This window comes from Andrographis paniculata, unplaced genomic scaffold (assembly GCF_009805555.1).
Source record: "Andrographis paniculata isolate CXL003 unplaced genomic scaffold, ASM980555v1 Contig26END, whole genome shotgun sequence".
NCBI classification, from domain to species: domain Eukaryota; kingdom Viridiplantae; phylum Streptophyta; class Magnoliopsida; order Lamiales; family Acanthaceae; genus Andrographis; species Andrographis paniculata.
Window position 1 is genome coordinate 290,966 of NW_026137557.1, and position 15,200 is coordinate 306,165.

Here is a 15,200-nt window from a genome sequence, read left to right on the forward strand (position 1 = left end):
AACTCTAGTCAGGTAAAAATTTTCAAGTTGATTCCAAATGTCACATGGCCCAATCATTAATCACCACGATTGTCCCAGTCGGCACATCTTTTCTTGCCCTCCGGCCCGCAAGCCACTTAAGCGGAGCATGTCCCTCTAAATCGTACATTGGTTCACTCTTCCTTTCAATGTAAATCTTGTGCTCTTTCATTAATTTTTTATAATAACTTTTATGCTTCAGTTGTTTTTCGATCCACTTCTGTATTTTCAACGTACTTTTTAGGTGCAAAGATCTTAACACCTAAAATGGAAGAACATTATAAATGTATGAAGATCCAAAGAACATTATATGCATGCAATGATTGTGGAGACTTTTGTTAATCTTCTTAGAATGGAAGAACACTATTAGAACAAGCAACAGAGGTATCGAAAACAAATCAATACTGCAGCCTCTATCCTTAGCCACACTAATCGACATTGATTACTACATCATGCTAAAAATGAAACTCCGACGCCACAGAAAGAAGAGGGACAGCTCTCGAAGCACCAATCCCAGGACGTTCACTCATGTTGAGTTCTTTCCCTTCATCGGGAAGTTTCCACTCAAATTTCTGGACAAGATTTGCTATTACATACTCAATGTTAGCAATGGCGAATGAAATCCCCGGGCAGCCTCTTCGCCCTCTCCAAATGGGGTAAGCTCATAATCCTGACCCTTAAAATCGACAGAAGAATTTAGAACAGAATCTTACTGAAATACACAGAATACTCTCAAGTCTCTCATTTCTCGAGGATTCTGGAAATTATATTATTCATACGCAAATAACCTCTCAATTTTTTACTTGCTCGATTTTTCACCTAAAATTCGAGTGTTGCTTTGTTTTATCCTCATACGAATTTCGTGTAACCTGGAGCGTTAATAGGGTCGAAATATCGTATAAGGAAAGCGAATCTACGCGACTCAAAATATATCCAAGATCGTGTATACCCTTCAGAATTCGATTTCTTAGTATTTTCATTCAATCCAGATTATCTATCCAACATATTTTCTCCTACAATCTTCTTTACATCGCAACGTATAAGAAACTATCATCTCCTACCACATGAAACAATTACTCAAATAAAAAATTTTACAATAGAAAATCCAAACCGTCAAACGAACACACCCTCAGTATAGAACTTTGATGCCACGGCAAGAAGAGGAACAGCCCTACGAATGGCGACACCGGGGCGTTCACTCATGTCTAATTCTTTCTCATCATCAGCCAATTTCCACTTGAAGTTATGCACAATATTTGCTAACACAAACTCATTGGTAGCCATAGCAAATGAAATCCCCGGGCAGCCTCGCCGCCCGGCCCCAAAAGGGATCAGCTCGAAATCCTGGCCCTTGAAATCTATCGATGAATTTAGAAACCGGTTAGGGTTGAACTTTTCAGGCTCATCCCAAATGCCGGGGTCTCTGCCTATGGCCCAAGCATTAATCATCACCATTGTCCCGGCTGATACATCGTATCCCATAACCTTGACATCTTTTCTTGCCATCCGAGGAACTAGAGCTGGGATCGGAGTGTGCAGGCGAAGAGTTTCTTTGATCACGGCTTTTAGATATTGCATTTTTTCTAAGTCTTCATCGCTTATCTTGCCCTTGTCTTTCATTACTCCCCTCACTTCATTTTGCAGTTTCTTCATCACCTCGGGGTGTCGAAGGAGTTCACTCATCGCCCATTCTAGAACAGTCGATGTGGTGTCCGTCCCAGCTGCAAAAACATCCTGTGTCGAAAATCAAGTATGAGTTCATAAACACATTTTTTTTTTTAAGATGAAAAAAGAACACTTTCCACACTTTCATAAAACTATCATTTTTGTTTTCTCACTCAAAAGTATCATTTTTTATTACTAAGTAAAAATAATTACAAGCAAATTAGAATATCTTTTAACTTTTACATAAATTACAAATATATTATTACCCATATCAAATCTAAAAAATGTTAAAACTATTTTACACGTTCAAATAGGACCCTTTCCATTGTCACAGAGGAAAGTATAAAATATTAAGTTTAATATTTATTTCTATTTAAAGGTCTCATATTCAAAATATTAATATACTAAAATACTCTCAAAACACCAACTAAGTATATTATTTTTGGAATAAACTTAGTATCATTTAGTAAGAAAAATTCATGAATCTTGACTCTGCTTCTTAAAGATCTAGATCTAGTTTTCATTAATTATTAACGTCTTTTTTTTTTTCTTTTTTTTTTTTACTTTTTACTTTTTTTTTATGAAATCGTCAGATTAAACATTTATTTTTTTATTTAATTTATTGTTAAATTTATATATTATCGATTACTTTCTCAATTCAAGTTTTTAATATTTTGAAATTCCAAACTCAAATTCACCAGCTGGTTATGATATAAAGTTGTGAACCATAAAGCAAATAAATCAAATAGTGTTTATATTTTTAATTATTTTAACATTTGAATGATTTTTGAGGTGAAAATAATCTATACATTGAATGTAATATTTTGAATTAGAACTAAATATCAAATACTCTATAATATTAAAAAACAAATAGAAATGGAATGTAGATTTAATAGCGTGAAAATAAAAATGAAAACACATCCTAAATCCACTTGAAAATATCACAAAATATTGAACAAGATTAGTTTCTAGAACTTCAAGAAATTCATCACCCATACGTACCAAAAGTATTGCTTTCACACTATCTCTGTCCATGGAGATGCCTGCAGAATTGTTCTTGTAAATATCTACCAAAATATCTACAAAATTTTGTCCATACTTGTGTTCATTCTCAGCCTTATCTTCAAGATTTCTTCTAATCCTTTCTTCGATCACATCCTCCATCAATATGTCGAGCTCTTTTGCAACCTTATCCACTCTTGCATCGAACCCGGTAAGACGAGTAATCCACGAAAGCCACGGCACAAAATTTCCGATGTAAATGGTCCCTAACAACTCCAAAAACTCCGTCAAAAGCGCCATGAATTTCTTCCCCTTTTCTCCCTCGCCGTATTTCACACCAAACGCCGATCTACAAACCATATCATTAGTGACTTTAGTGAACATCTCACTCAAATTCAACGCGCGTGACGAGCCCCTAATTTTTTCCATCAAAAGGGACATTTCTTCTTCCCGGATCGAATGGAAAGATTGGACTCTTTTATTGCTGAGAAGCTGGAGCACACATATACTCTTCAACTGTCTCCAATATTCGCCATACGGCGCAACCGACACATCCTTGTGATCGTAGAGCAGCCTCTTAGTAACCCAAGACTCGGGCCGGTCTGCAAATGCAAGATCATGAGTTTTCATTATTTCCTTGGCGCCCTCCACGGATGACACGATGAGCGTAGGCACGGTGCCAAAGTGCAGCAGCATGAGAGGACCATGTTTGCGCGCCAAGCGCCGGAGGTCGTGGTGAGGCAATGAGCTCAGCTGGTGGAGGTTTCCGATTATCGGGAGCATCGGCGGTGACGGGGGCAAGTTCTTGGTTCCATTGGATTTGTTGAACCATTTTGAAATCAGCCATAAGATGAGGAGAGATCCAAGGGCTTGGAAAACATAGGGGTGGAATACTATTGCATCCATATTGGTAGCTAGGATTAGGTTTTGATGAAGTGTTATGTTAAAATCGACGTGTTCCTTTAAGGTTTGATTTCAGGTTTATAGTTTGTGTATAATAAATTCTTAAATGAAAATAATATTTAAAGTTATATTATGAATAAAAAAATTAATTATTTGTATGATATATTAATTAAAAAATAGAAGATTGATTTGATGATTTAAAAAAATAAATAAATCATTTAATGAAAAATGCAAGACAAATCTAAAATTTAAAGAAAACTTACCAAATTCTTGTCTTGATTTATGTTTTGGATATAAAATATATCAACAGGACATGGTCAATAAGGTCTTAAAATTGTCTTCCACATGGTTTTGTCCGTGAAAGATTACCAATATCTATAATATTATTCGAGTTCGGTTTAGACAGATAATTTTGGAGTTTTAAAAGAATTTGGATTTAAAATTTTTGAATTGAGGAAAAAAAAATAAAATTGGAATTGACATGTGTTTAGATAGAAATTTAGAGATGCTTTGGATAGTATATTTTTTAATATTATAGTTCTTCGCGTCCTATATCTATCTATCAATTTATTTTTTGTACAGATTTTTAGAAATATTAATATTATATTGAGATGTAAGTATAAATAAAGATAAAAAAAACTAAACTAACCTTATTAATATTGTATGATATAAAGATAATGTCATTTATAATATATTGTAAATTGAAATGATATTTGCAATGATATTAAGTAGATGATACAATTACTTTAAAAAAATGAATATTCACGGACCAAAATAGAAAAATAGATAGAAAGTTAAGTACTTGTGGAGTATAATAAATAATGTGATTGATGATGCATAAGATAAAATATTGATTTGATAAAATAAATAAATTTGATTTTATAAATATATTAATGCAAGTATAATCAATATATATTATTTTGTATAAAATAACATTTTATATAATACAAAAATAAATAAATAAAAATATTACTTTATTATTACTATAAAATACATTAAAATAATATAGGGTATGTAATAAATTAAATACACATTTCTTCTACATAATTTATTTATATTTTTACTTTAGTTCAATTAATTAATAATTTTCACCCAATACATGCACACACGCACCCACCCAGGATCGAAGTTGGGACCCAACTCTCAAGCAAGGGATGTCTCACGGCTTGATCTACAAGGGTTTGACCGATGGTGAAACTTTTTAATTCAGCACTTCGCTGAATAGTTAAAAACTAATTACATTTAATTAAGACATTTAATTGATGTAATTAAAATAATTATATAATTCTTTTTATCTGGAGATTATTTTTCAGCACTTTATGCTGATTAGTTTATAATCTAATTATCTTAATTATATTTAAATATAATTAAATAATAGTATAAATTAGTATAAAAATGTTTTAAAGTGTCTCAGTATAGGTGCCGGAAATAATTTTCGACAACTGATCCATGGCGAATATTTTACACTCATCTGCCAAACATAGTATTATTATTATTATTTTATTTATTCTGATAGTACACTCTCCGTCCCGGAAAATATGAAGTCTTTTGTTTAGATACGAAATTTAGATAATATAGATTGGTTACGTAGACACTGAGATTAATTATTTAATTATTAATTTTTTTAAAAATATGTATTTAAATATTTTTCACATTATTTTTTAATAAAATATATATATGATATGAATATTATTTCGAGAATTAAATTTTATATAATAAAAAAAATTAAAAAATATATTTATTTATTTATCATTATTATAAATTAGTTTTATACATGAATAGTTTTAAAGATAAATAAAAATATTTATTAATTGAAAAAATATACAAAATAATAACAAATTTAATTAAATTGATTTATATATTTTTTTAATGTGTTTAAAATTAATAAATTTATTAAAAATAAAAAAAATAAATCATATTTTGTGAGATGGATAAAAAAGAAAAAAAAATCATCAGTGGCGGAACTGAGCGAGTATTTTATTTTCTAACATGACTCAACCTCAACGGTTTCTAGAAAACGCGAATTTAACAAATTAGTTTATTTATATTTTCACCCACTCAACTATTCCAATTAGGACATATAATAAGAAATGGACAGACAAATTAATTAGCACCAAGCAATCATGAAATTTAGTCAGTGTCGTTTTCCCATCTGCACCTGGACGAAGAAAAAATCTTTTAAATAAATTTAAATTTTAAATAAAAAATATAAATATTTAATTTGATATTTTAAAAAAATCGTAAATAATTGAAGTCCGAATTCGACCCAACATCCAAACAACCCCATAAAGTTTTGCAGTTGTAATAAAATTTTGAAATGAGGTCGACCGTCGATTATATGTTGAGAGTCTGCGATTATAAGTTGAGAGTCTGCTATATACCTAACACATTTATTATTTTTGTACAGTCGTCTCTCTCTAGAAATTGATTTGTTTATAAGGACACGAGAAAACCAAAGATTATTTTTTAAAATAAAAAATAAAAATTAAGAAAAATCCATTGAAAATCGCAAACGAGAATTGGTCGGGTCAAGATTCTGTACATCATGTATCTTTGAAGTTTGTGATTTTAAAAAAAATTAAAACACAGGAAATAAGACAAGGTGAAAATAACGTTAATAAAAAATACGTAACACCAAAAATACAAACGTATGTTTATTTTTTAATTTTTAATTTAAATATAAAATTTTATATGAAAAATTGATATGTATATATACAGGTGCGGATGTATGCGGGAGCAAGGGGCTCCAGCCGCCGTCCCCCGCCCCACTCTTTTTAATTTTTAATTTTTTGTTTTTATTTTATAATATATAATATAAAAAAATAAATTAAAAAATTAGTAAAAATTAATAGAATATTTATATGAAAATTTAAATTTTTGAATAATAAAATAATTTATATCATAATATTTGTTTGATAATATAAAAATAATATGAACAAAAATGTAAAAAATAATAATTAAAAAAAAAAAGAAAATTCTTCAAAAAATTTTCAACCAAATACATAGGTCATGATATTTTTAAGAACTATTTTTTTTAATAAATATTTTTACTATTTATTAATTTCATATAATACAAAATTCATCTGATAATATGTAGTTGTCACTGCAGATTGATATTTTGCACGATTTTCGAAATATGATAATTTCATTGATAAAATTATTGGATAACAAATAGATGATGATCGTTTCGAAATTCAAAAAATTAACCCCCCTCTCATTCCGGTCTGATTCCGCCTCTGTATATACATATATATATATATATATGTTTTTAGTAATGAGAGTTTCATAATCATAATAATAATAATAATAATAATACCTAAAGTAATTAAACAGCCTAAAAACACCCCCAAAAAAATGGAATTGGCTATATGTCAAATTTTGACGGGATGATTTTCATTGAGTATACCTTAAATCCTTCATTGAGCGTGTGTTTCTTTCAAGTTTATTTTATTCTTTTAAAGTTTTTTTCCGATTCAATTATTATATTTTTAATAAAAAATATATGATACTTTTACAAAAATATTTAATTAAAATACTATTTAAATTAAAAATTCGACTCCAAACTCCCAAAAAAAATTTCAAACCAAAATACTCATCAAACCAACAATAAAATTAAATTATTATTATTATTATTATTATTATTATTAAATTTTTAATTATTATTGTTTATTATTGTTGTTGTTGATAAATAGGTTAAGGATGTTTTTTCATGATTTTTAGTTTTTTGTAGTAGTTGTTTTATTTGGCTTTAAATACTTCTTATGTCCGAAAAAAATTATTTAATTTTGGTTGAGAACAAAAATTTTCAAAATTATAATATTACTTTTTCTATTTTATTTTATTTATTTACTATTTTTATTTTCGTTCATCCAAAGTAAATAGAAAAAAAAAAAAGACAAAATTGTTATTATTTGTTAAAATAAGAGTAATAAAATATCTCTGTCAAGATAATTTATATATATGTATATATAAATAGAATGTGTGTAAATTTATCGGACAATAAAAAGAAAAATATTAATTAATTTTAGCTAGCTATTATTGTGCTGTATTTTACATTTATTTATTGTTATTATTTTATAACAATATAAAAAAGGCATGCAGTGACAAAATATTGATGTGTTGAATCAGATTTCGTTTCTAGGGTAGAGATCATCGGGCCCACTCATCTTTGCCCTTTAACCCCTTGCCCTCATATATATCCACCCCTCCTTCGTGTGTGCACTTGGCTTTACTCTCGCAACGTTTCTAAATTTATTTGATTTTTTTATAAATATGCTACGAGAGATTATATTAAAGGTATAATATATATTATTTTAAGTTGATTATTTAATTTTTTGACTTTTTGTATGGGTATTGGAAGAGATTTTTTTACTCTTTAAAAAGTATTTAATATTATTTATTATTATTTTTTGAAATTCCAATTGAGAAATTATGTTGGGACAACATAGGCCAAGAAAAAGAACACTAGATAAGACAACAAAACGTTCGGTCCTTATGGTTAACATCATCTGTAACATGGAGAGATAATGGAAGCCGACCACGTTTTCAGGTGCATTTATAACATGGTTTCTGGTAGGCAGAGAAACCAACAAACTAGCATGTGCTGTGCCTGTGTGTGAGAATGGAAATGAAGTTTGTAGAGTTTCTATGGTGTTAAAGAAGTCACATTTTTAAGGAGAAAATTAAATTTCAATTGAGGAAAGATTCAACATGATCACTTACTCTTTACTAGATCGGTGCTATGTTAATGTTAGTACTTGAGTATAGAGCTGTTAAACGAATGAAGTCGTTCGTGAATTTGGTACGATTTGATTTAAGTTTGTTCACGAACATAAATGAGTCGAATCAAATAATATATATAGACTCGTTTTGCTAATGAACGAGTCTCAACTTTGTTCGCGAACATTCTTTAAAATAAAAGTACTATATAAAATTATTAATTAGAAAAAAAAATATATAAAAAAATATTATATATACGAATGGAAAAAGAAATAAATAAATAAAATATTATATATATGAATTAAAAAATAAAATATCATATTTATCTGAACTAGCTCAAATGAACTAAACAAGCTTATTCGAGCCGGACACGAACATGAATTAGAATATAATTTTTTTTAACAAATCGAGGTCAAATTCTTAACGAACAAATATGAGTCTTGTTTGTGAACATCAATGAACAAACACAAACACTTGAAGTTTTGTTCGATTCGGCTCATTAACAGCTTTATTTGACAAAATGTTGTTAGGAAGATTGTAAATGTAGCTAGTTGATTCTTGTGATTTGTTGATATAATCCAATCAAGGAAAGATTCAACAAGAAAATATTACTCACTCTTACTAAACATGCCGTCTTCTAATGCGACTATTTTGGTACAATAACTAGTAATTTTAAGCAATGGTTATAGTGCTCGACTATATTTAATCAACAGTGTGCTGATAGTACAATAAAGTTACCAGATAGAACATAACATATAAATTTATCTAACATATCTAAAATAGAACTAACAGTATATATAATATCTTATACAATATATATTATATGCTATATTTTCGTATGTAATCTATATTATTTTTATGTGCTAATTAGAAAAAAAAAGTAGCATGATGTTAATATAGTGCTAATAAATTCTCAATCAACATCTTAACCAAAACAGAAACGTTGATAATGTGTTGCTAGGAAGGTTGTATAAATAGCTAATTGATGCTTGCAGTTTGTTGGTATAAACCAATCGAAAAATAAATCAAGAAGTGCGATCACTACTCTTTACTAGATAGATAGTCTACTAATGTTAGTACTTCGGTATAACAATTGGTGTTTTTGACAATGTGTAGCTAGAAAAGTTGTAGAAGTAGGTAGTTGAATGCTTACGATTTGTTAATGTAAACTAATCGACAAAAGATTCAACAAGTAAGATTACTTACTTTTTACAAGACAAGTGGTTTGCTAATATTAGTACTTGGGTACAATAACTGCTATCTTTCACAATGTGTTGCTAAGAAGATTGAAGAAGTTGCTAGTTGATGGTTGTAGTTTTTTGATGTAAAACTCTGAAATAACTCGGGGATATATTTGATTATCGAATGTTTTTTGGATTGGAACCCTCGAATGTAGGTTTGATATGCAAGTGAGTCAACAAAATATTTTGTGTATTCTTTATTTGTTATCGTACTTGACCTTAGTTCACTTTGAAACATAAAATGTAGTTGCAATATCACAAAACAATCAAGCATTGAACAATTGTACAACTCCATAATTATGCTCACTGTTTCTTTTTTTTTCTTGTTTTTTTTTTTTTTTTTTTTTAATTATGCTCCCTCCGTCCTTTAACAATTTATCAATTTTTTTATTTGGTACGTCCCATAACAAAGTATCTATTTTTTTTAGTAATTGTATTATTCACCTAACATTACAAATATTCTTCTAATTTACAATATATTACACAAATGTTATTACATACAATACTAATAGGGTTAATTTAGTCTTTTTATTTTTATTTCTACTCTATTCCAATATAATACTAATATTTCTAAAATTCCTGGTAAAAAGCAAATTGATATATAGATATGAGACGGATGAAGTATATATTTAATGAATATATTTTAAAGAGGCCTTTTAGAAATAATGTCAAATTTAAGTTTGAAAATATATGTAATTAAGTGTAGCCAATGAAAATTCAATTATATGTTTGGGTAATTAATACTCATTCCTTTCCGTAATTAAGTATTTATTTAATATTTGCTTGTTCATCTTTAATATTAATTATTATATCAAAATGTATTACAAATCAAGAAAAATGATAAAAAAAAATTATATTAGTGTCTTATAGCGACGTTTGTACAAAAAAAAATATACAAATATAAAAATATTTTTAATGTTAATTACAATGACGTAAAAAACAAATTGATATATTATTAAGGGATAGAAAGAGTATATATATATATATAATATATTTGGAAGGTTATAAAATTATATTCCAATAAAATATATTTGATATATATATCATTTTATGGAAAATAAAAATTTCTATAATATAAATAAATTTAAAATATGTATTAAGGTATGCTTCTTTTATTTATTTATACTTGTAATTTTATTGCATATTTTTTTATAAATATAATATATACACGTCTCCTCACTAGTAAGGGATAAACGAGCTTTGATACCATATTAGATTATGTGAATGATTGATTCACCGAAAAGTTTAAACTTTTAGAATAAGTATCTTTTATTTATTATAGTTAATTAATTTAATTAAAATATAAAAAAATTATAAATTTAAAATATATTTAAAATGTAACTCTTTTTCAAAAATAAAAATAACATGGAAAAAAAAAAAAAAAAAGTTCTACCGACTTAAAAGTTAAGGGATTGAGGTTACACCCTCATTCCCTATATTATATTAATATATATATAATTCACAATCCACAAAAATTCTTTTTTTAAATTTTCAAAATCTTAAATAAACTCCAAAATAATTTTTGGCATTAATTCAATAAAAATTATTGTGGACATTGACTAGACAATTAGTCATATATCAAAATTTTTGTCCAACAGTAATAACTCACCAAATGAAATTCATCCACATATCCATCATTGTTTGTGTAGACTACATTAAACATCTTAAACCGACGATTTAAAACCACATCTCGATTCTGAAAAATTTATGTTCATACCTTATTGTCCACAACAAATTTCAGGTTGTTGGTTAACTCCACTTTATAGATAAATAAATAAGTGATACCTATTTTAATAACTTAAACTTTCTGGTGTAACAATCATTTACTTCATCTAGCACTGATGATTGTATAAAGTCAAAAATCATGTGCGTGAAGTGAATTAGTAACAACAACAACAAGTGGATTCTTTCTTCGGACAGTGATTCCAAGAGCTTCACACATGTCTAAATCCGTCACTTCCCTTTTCTCCGGCAACAAGAAATCGAACTCGTTCACCAATTTGGCCAACGCCAGCTCATTTCTAGTCACGGCGAACGCCACACTGGGGCATCCCCTCCGGCCCGCGCCGAATGGGACGAGCTCGAAATGAAATCCCTTAAAGTCGATAGTCAAGTCCAAAAACCTATCCGGTTTGAACTCTTCAGGGTTTTCCCACAATGAGGGATCGCGGCCGATGGCCGATGCATTGATCACCACGCGTGTTCCGGCCGCGATGTCGTGGCCCATCAATTTGGTATCTTTAGTAGATTGGCGCGCGACGAGCAACGGGATCGGGGAATGGAGCCGTAGAGTTTCTTTGATCATGGCTTTTAGATACGGCATTTTGTCCAAGACATCCTCGGTGATTTCTTGGCTCGTTTCGGCTACGAGTGTGTGTTTTTCTTTTTTCTTTGAACAAAATAAATATTAATATTAAAAATAATAAATTAACACAAGCCACCCTAGATAAAATGAAGTTAAAGAGATGCCAACAAACTCAATTCTTAAAAGAAAAAATGTTAAAGCTTGGTTAAGTTGGAATACTCAATTTATTTAGTTAAAGAGATGCCCCTATTCCAACATTATTGCCCTTCTACAACATAGTTTTCTACTTGTCTTGATGCATTAAATACAACGTTTCCTTTTCTGCTAAACTCCCGGTTAAACCTAATACCTGCAAACTAGGCTCGACAAGACAAGTTACACTAAACGAACCATGTATGACAGGAAAGACCCGGAGGCGTACGGTTTGAACTCATTACCTCACAGTCACGAGTTCACCCCACACCACCAGCCATCCCTTACATGACCTAAATACAATGTTTCCTTTTTGTTTCTTTTTTTTTTTTTTTTGATAGACATCAACTGCTATTGGATAAACCCCCGGCCGAATTTAAATACAACGTTTTTTTGGAACTACAACAAGTGGATTTTTCCTCCCAACTGCAAGACCAGGTTTTTCGATCAAATCCAAATCTTCACCTCTACATCCGTTCGCCAATTCCCAGTCGAATTTGTAGATCAGATTAGCCAAGACATGTTCCACAGATGATGTTGCAAAGTATATCCCCGGACAGATCCTCCGGCCGGCGCCAAATGGAATGAACTGAAAATCCGAGCCGTTGTATTCTATAGTAGAATTCAAGAATCTCTCCGGTATAAACTTTTCCGGCTCGTCCCAGCACTCAGGATCACGACAAATAGCCCACAAGTTGAACATGACCATTGTACCTGAAGGAATGTCGTATCCCATCATATGCACGTCTTCAGTCGTCTCGCGAAGCCCAATTGGGACAGGGCTGTGTAAGCGCATCGTTTCCTTGACCACGGCTTTCGTGTAATGCATTTGATCCAACTCCTCGTCGGTAATATTCTGTTTTTGTTTCATAACCTCTGTTATTTCATCGCACAATTTTTTCAGGATTCCAGGGTGTCGTAAGAGCTCCGTCATTGCCCACCCGAGCGCAGTCGACGTAGTATCTGTTCCGGCTCCAAGAACATCCTGTCAATCAAAAATACATGGTAAGACAAAAGATAAACTTAGTGTTGTGCTCTTTAAGGCATGATTTAGTCTCGGATTAGTCATTTGCCCCCGCCCCGCCCCCTCCCCCTCCCCGTCCCCCGCACAAAAAAAATAAATTATATATCACATCAAATACTATTTCAATTCAAATATTGATATTCTCAAACTTTAGATCCAAATAAGAACCTGAATAGTTGCTTTGAGCATGTCGCGATCAACTGACATGCCGGGAGTGTTTCCCGAGTACAACCCGGCGAATATTATATCGGCAAAGTTGTTACCTAGTGTCGAAGTTTCGACATAATCTTGAATCCCTGAATCAAGAAGCTCATCCTTGGTTACAACAACCTTGTCTATGGCTGCATCAAATCCGTTAAACCAGTTCGTCCAAGCAAGCCACGGAATAAATTCCCCGATAGTAAACGTAAATAGCAACCTCACGGTTTCCTCGATAACATGCAAGATCTTCTTCCCGAACTCTCCTTTCCTGAACTTCATCCCAAACGCCGCATTACATATGATGTCGTTCGCCAGCGATTTAAACATCACGTTCAAATCCACGGACTGAGAAGTCGAACTCAACTCTTCAAGGCTTTCAACCACGACCGCGGTTTCTTCATCACGGATCGATTTAAAGGACTTGATCATTCTTTTATGCAGAAGCCTATTGACATAGATGCTTCTCAACTTTCTCCACTGCTCGCCATACGGCGAAAAGATTAGCCCCTTCCGGCCGTAGAAAAGCTGTTTTGTGGCGAGTAGCAATGGCTTGCCCGAAAAGGAAACGTCGTGGATTTTGGTGGCCTCTTTCGCCACTTCAGCCGACGAAATCACCACCACGGGCTTAGTTCCGAGATGAACAGTCATGAGCGGACCGTATTTCTTTGACAAGGATGCAAGTGAGCGGTGAGGCAAATCGCCGATTAGATGAAGATTTCCGATGATCGGGAGCCTTGGCGGTGACGGCGGGAAATTCTTGGTTTTTCTATATGAGAAAAAATTAACGGCGAGCAACCACATAAAGTAAATCACTATTAATGCTAACAAAGATGGATAAAATTCGAATAAATTCATCAGCTTCTCCATATTTAGAATTGGAAGTGTTTTTACTTTGGCTTCTGACTTTGGAACTATTTATGTTAATTTTTGTTGCAAGTGATACTGATCATTTATTTTTTGGGGCTTAATCGATACTCTACTTAAGTATTGTAGACTGTTAGATGTATACCAACTTCATAACTCCATAGCCTACATTTTGCTTGTCCATCATGACTTACTAATGTTACAATAACAATATGTAACTTTCAGAATCATTGGTTATTTCGATTAAGAAAAGGAAATATTTCAGTTATTAAATGATCCTCACACACGTCATTTATTTATTTATTTATATATAGATAGATATTTTTAAGTCGTGCATAATTTTTATTTTGCAAATAACACATTTGTAGTTTACATATACAAATCATGCGACAATTATCACAATTCATAACAAAGTTTAAAATTATGATTGTTAATTTATAAGTTTAGAGAAAAAAAAAAATCTATGGTATAATTTAGTATTACAAGAAAATTTACATTAAATTCATTAAAAATAAGTCGAGATTTGATGTGATGTTTGGCAAAAAAAAAAAAAACTTGATTTCACATTTTAAAAAAAAAAAATTACTGTATTACTAAAATTTTCAAAAATATATTGTGTATGTACGTAAAAAGAGCCTAAGTTTGAGTACTAAATATGTTCCAAGGTGATATTTAAATAGGTTTGAATTTTATATCGGAAAACCACCCGGAGAGAAGAGCTCGTTGACGTTTGGATGGATTTATATTCCGAGTTCCATTCAGTAGCCTCGGAAACTTGTATAGTAAGGAAGATTAATTTAAATTAGAAACCCTTATATATAATTTAACATAGCTTGTTTTTCAAACGGCTATATGTTTCGAATTTAATCTTACATAAATCAGTTGTGTAGATGAAATTAAGTACAACTTTGAGAAAGCATGTCTACATTCATATATGCCAAATTCACTGAACAATAGACTTGTGTAGCCCACATTTTGTTGGGCATGGATGGAGTTAGACTGTTAGGTAGGATGTCAATTCGGGATGGGTTTTGTAGGAACTCTCCCGTAAAAAAAAAAATATATG

The 15,200-nt window shown here is 30.7% G+C and overlaps 2 protein-coding genes across 2 annotated transcripts; both read right to left on the reverse strand.

The window, feature by feature from the left end:
- Positions 1 to 948: 948 nt before the first annotated feature.
- On the reverse strand, positions 949 to 3,684 carry LOC127246146 (cytochrome P450 71A8-like). The gene is given in 3 exon segments (XM_051267388.1): positions 949 to 1,752; positions 2,686 to 3,376; positions 3,378 to 3,684. Coding segments are annotated over 3 exon segments (1,467 nt in total). The 5' UTR covers positions 3,533 to 3,684; the 3' UTR covers positions 949 to 1,131.
- A 7,657-nt stretch (positions 3,685 to 11,341) lies between these two features.
- LOC127246156 ((+)-menthofuran synthase-like) lies at positions 11,342 to 14,137 on the reverse strand. The gene is made up of 3 exons (XM_051267404.1): positions 13,238 to 14,137; positions 12,433 to 13,030; positions 11,342 to 11,942 (listed from the first exon to the last, which is right to left on the reverse strand). Exons 1-3 carry the CDS (start codon positions 14,135 to 14,137, stop codon positions 11,404 to 11,406), a joined length of 2,037 nt encoding a protein of 678 aa, XP_051123361.1. The 3' UTR covers positions 11,342 to 11,403.
- Positions 14,138 to 15,200: the final 1,063 nt, after the last annotated feature.

What these genes read in the sequence shown, in the direction of transcription:
- LOC127246156 (XM_051267404.1), bottom strand. Translation starts at nt 14,137, where the DNA reads ATGGAGAAGCTGATGAATTTATTCGAATTTTATCCATCTTTGTTAGCA. An exon ending in TGCTCAAAGCAACTATTCAG is followed by an intron (nt 13,031 to 13,237) that starts GTTCTTATTTGG and finishes TTTGATTGACAG; the next exon opens with GATGTTCTTGGAGCCGGAAC. An exon ending in TGTTGTAGTTCCAAAAAAAC is followed by an intron (nt 11,943 to 12,432) that starts GTTGTATTTAAA and finishes ATTTATTTTGTT; the next exon opens with CAAAGAAAAAAGAAAAACAC.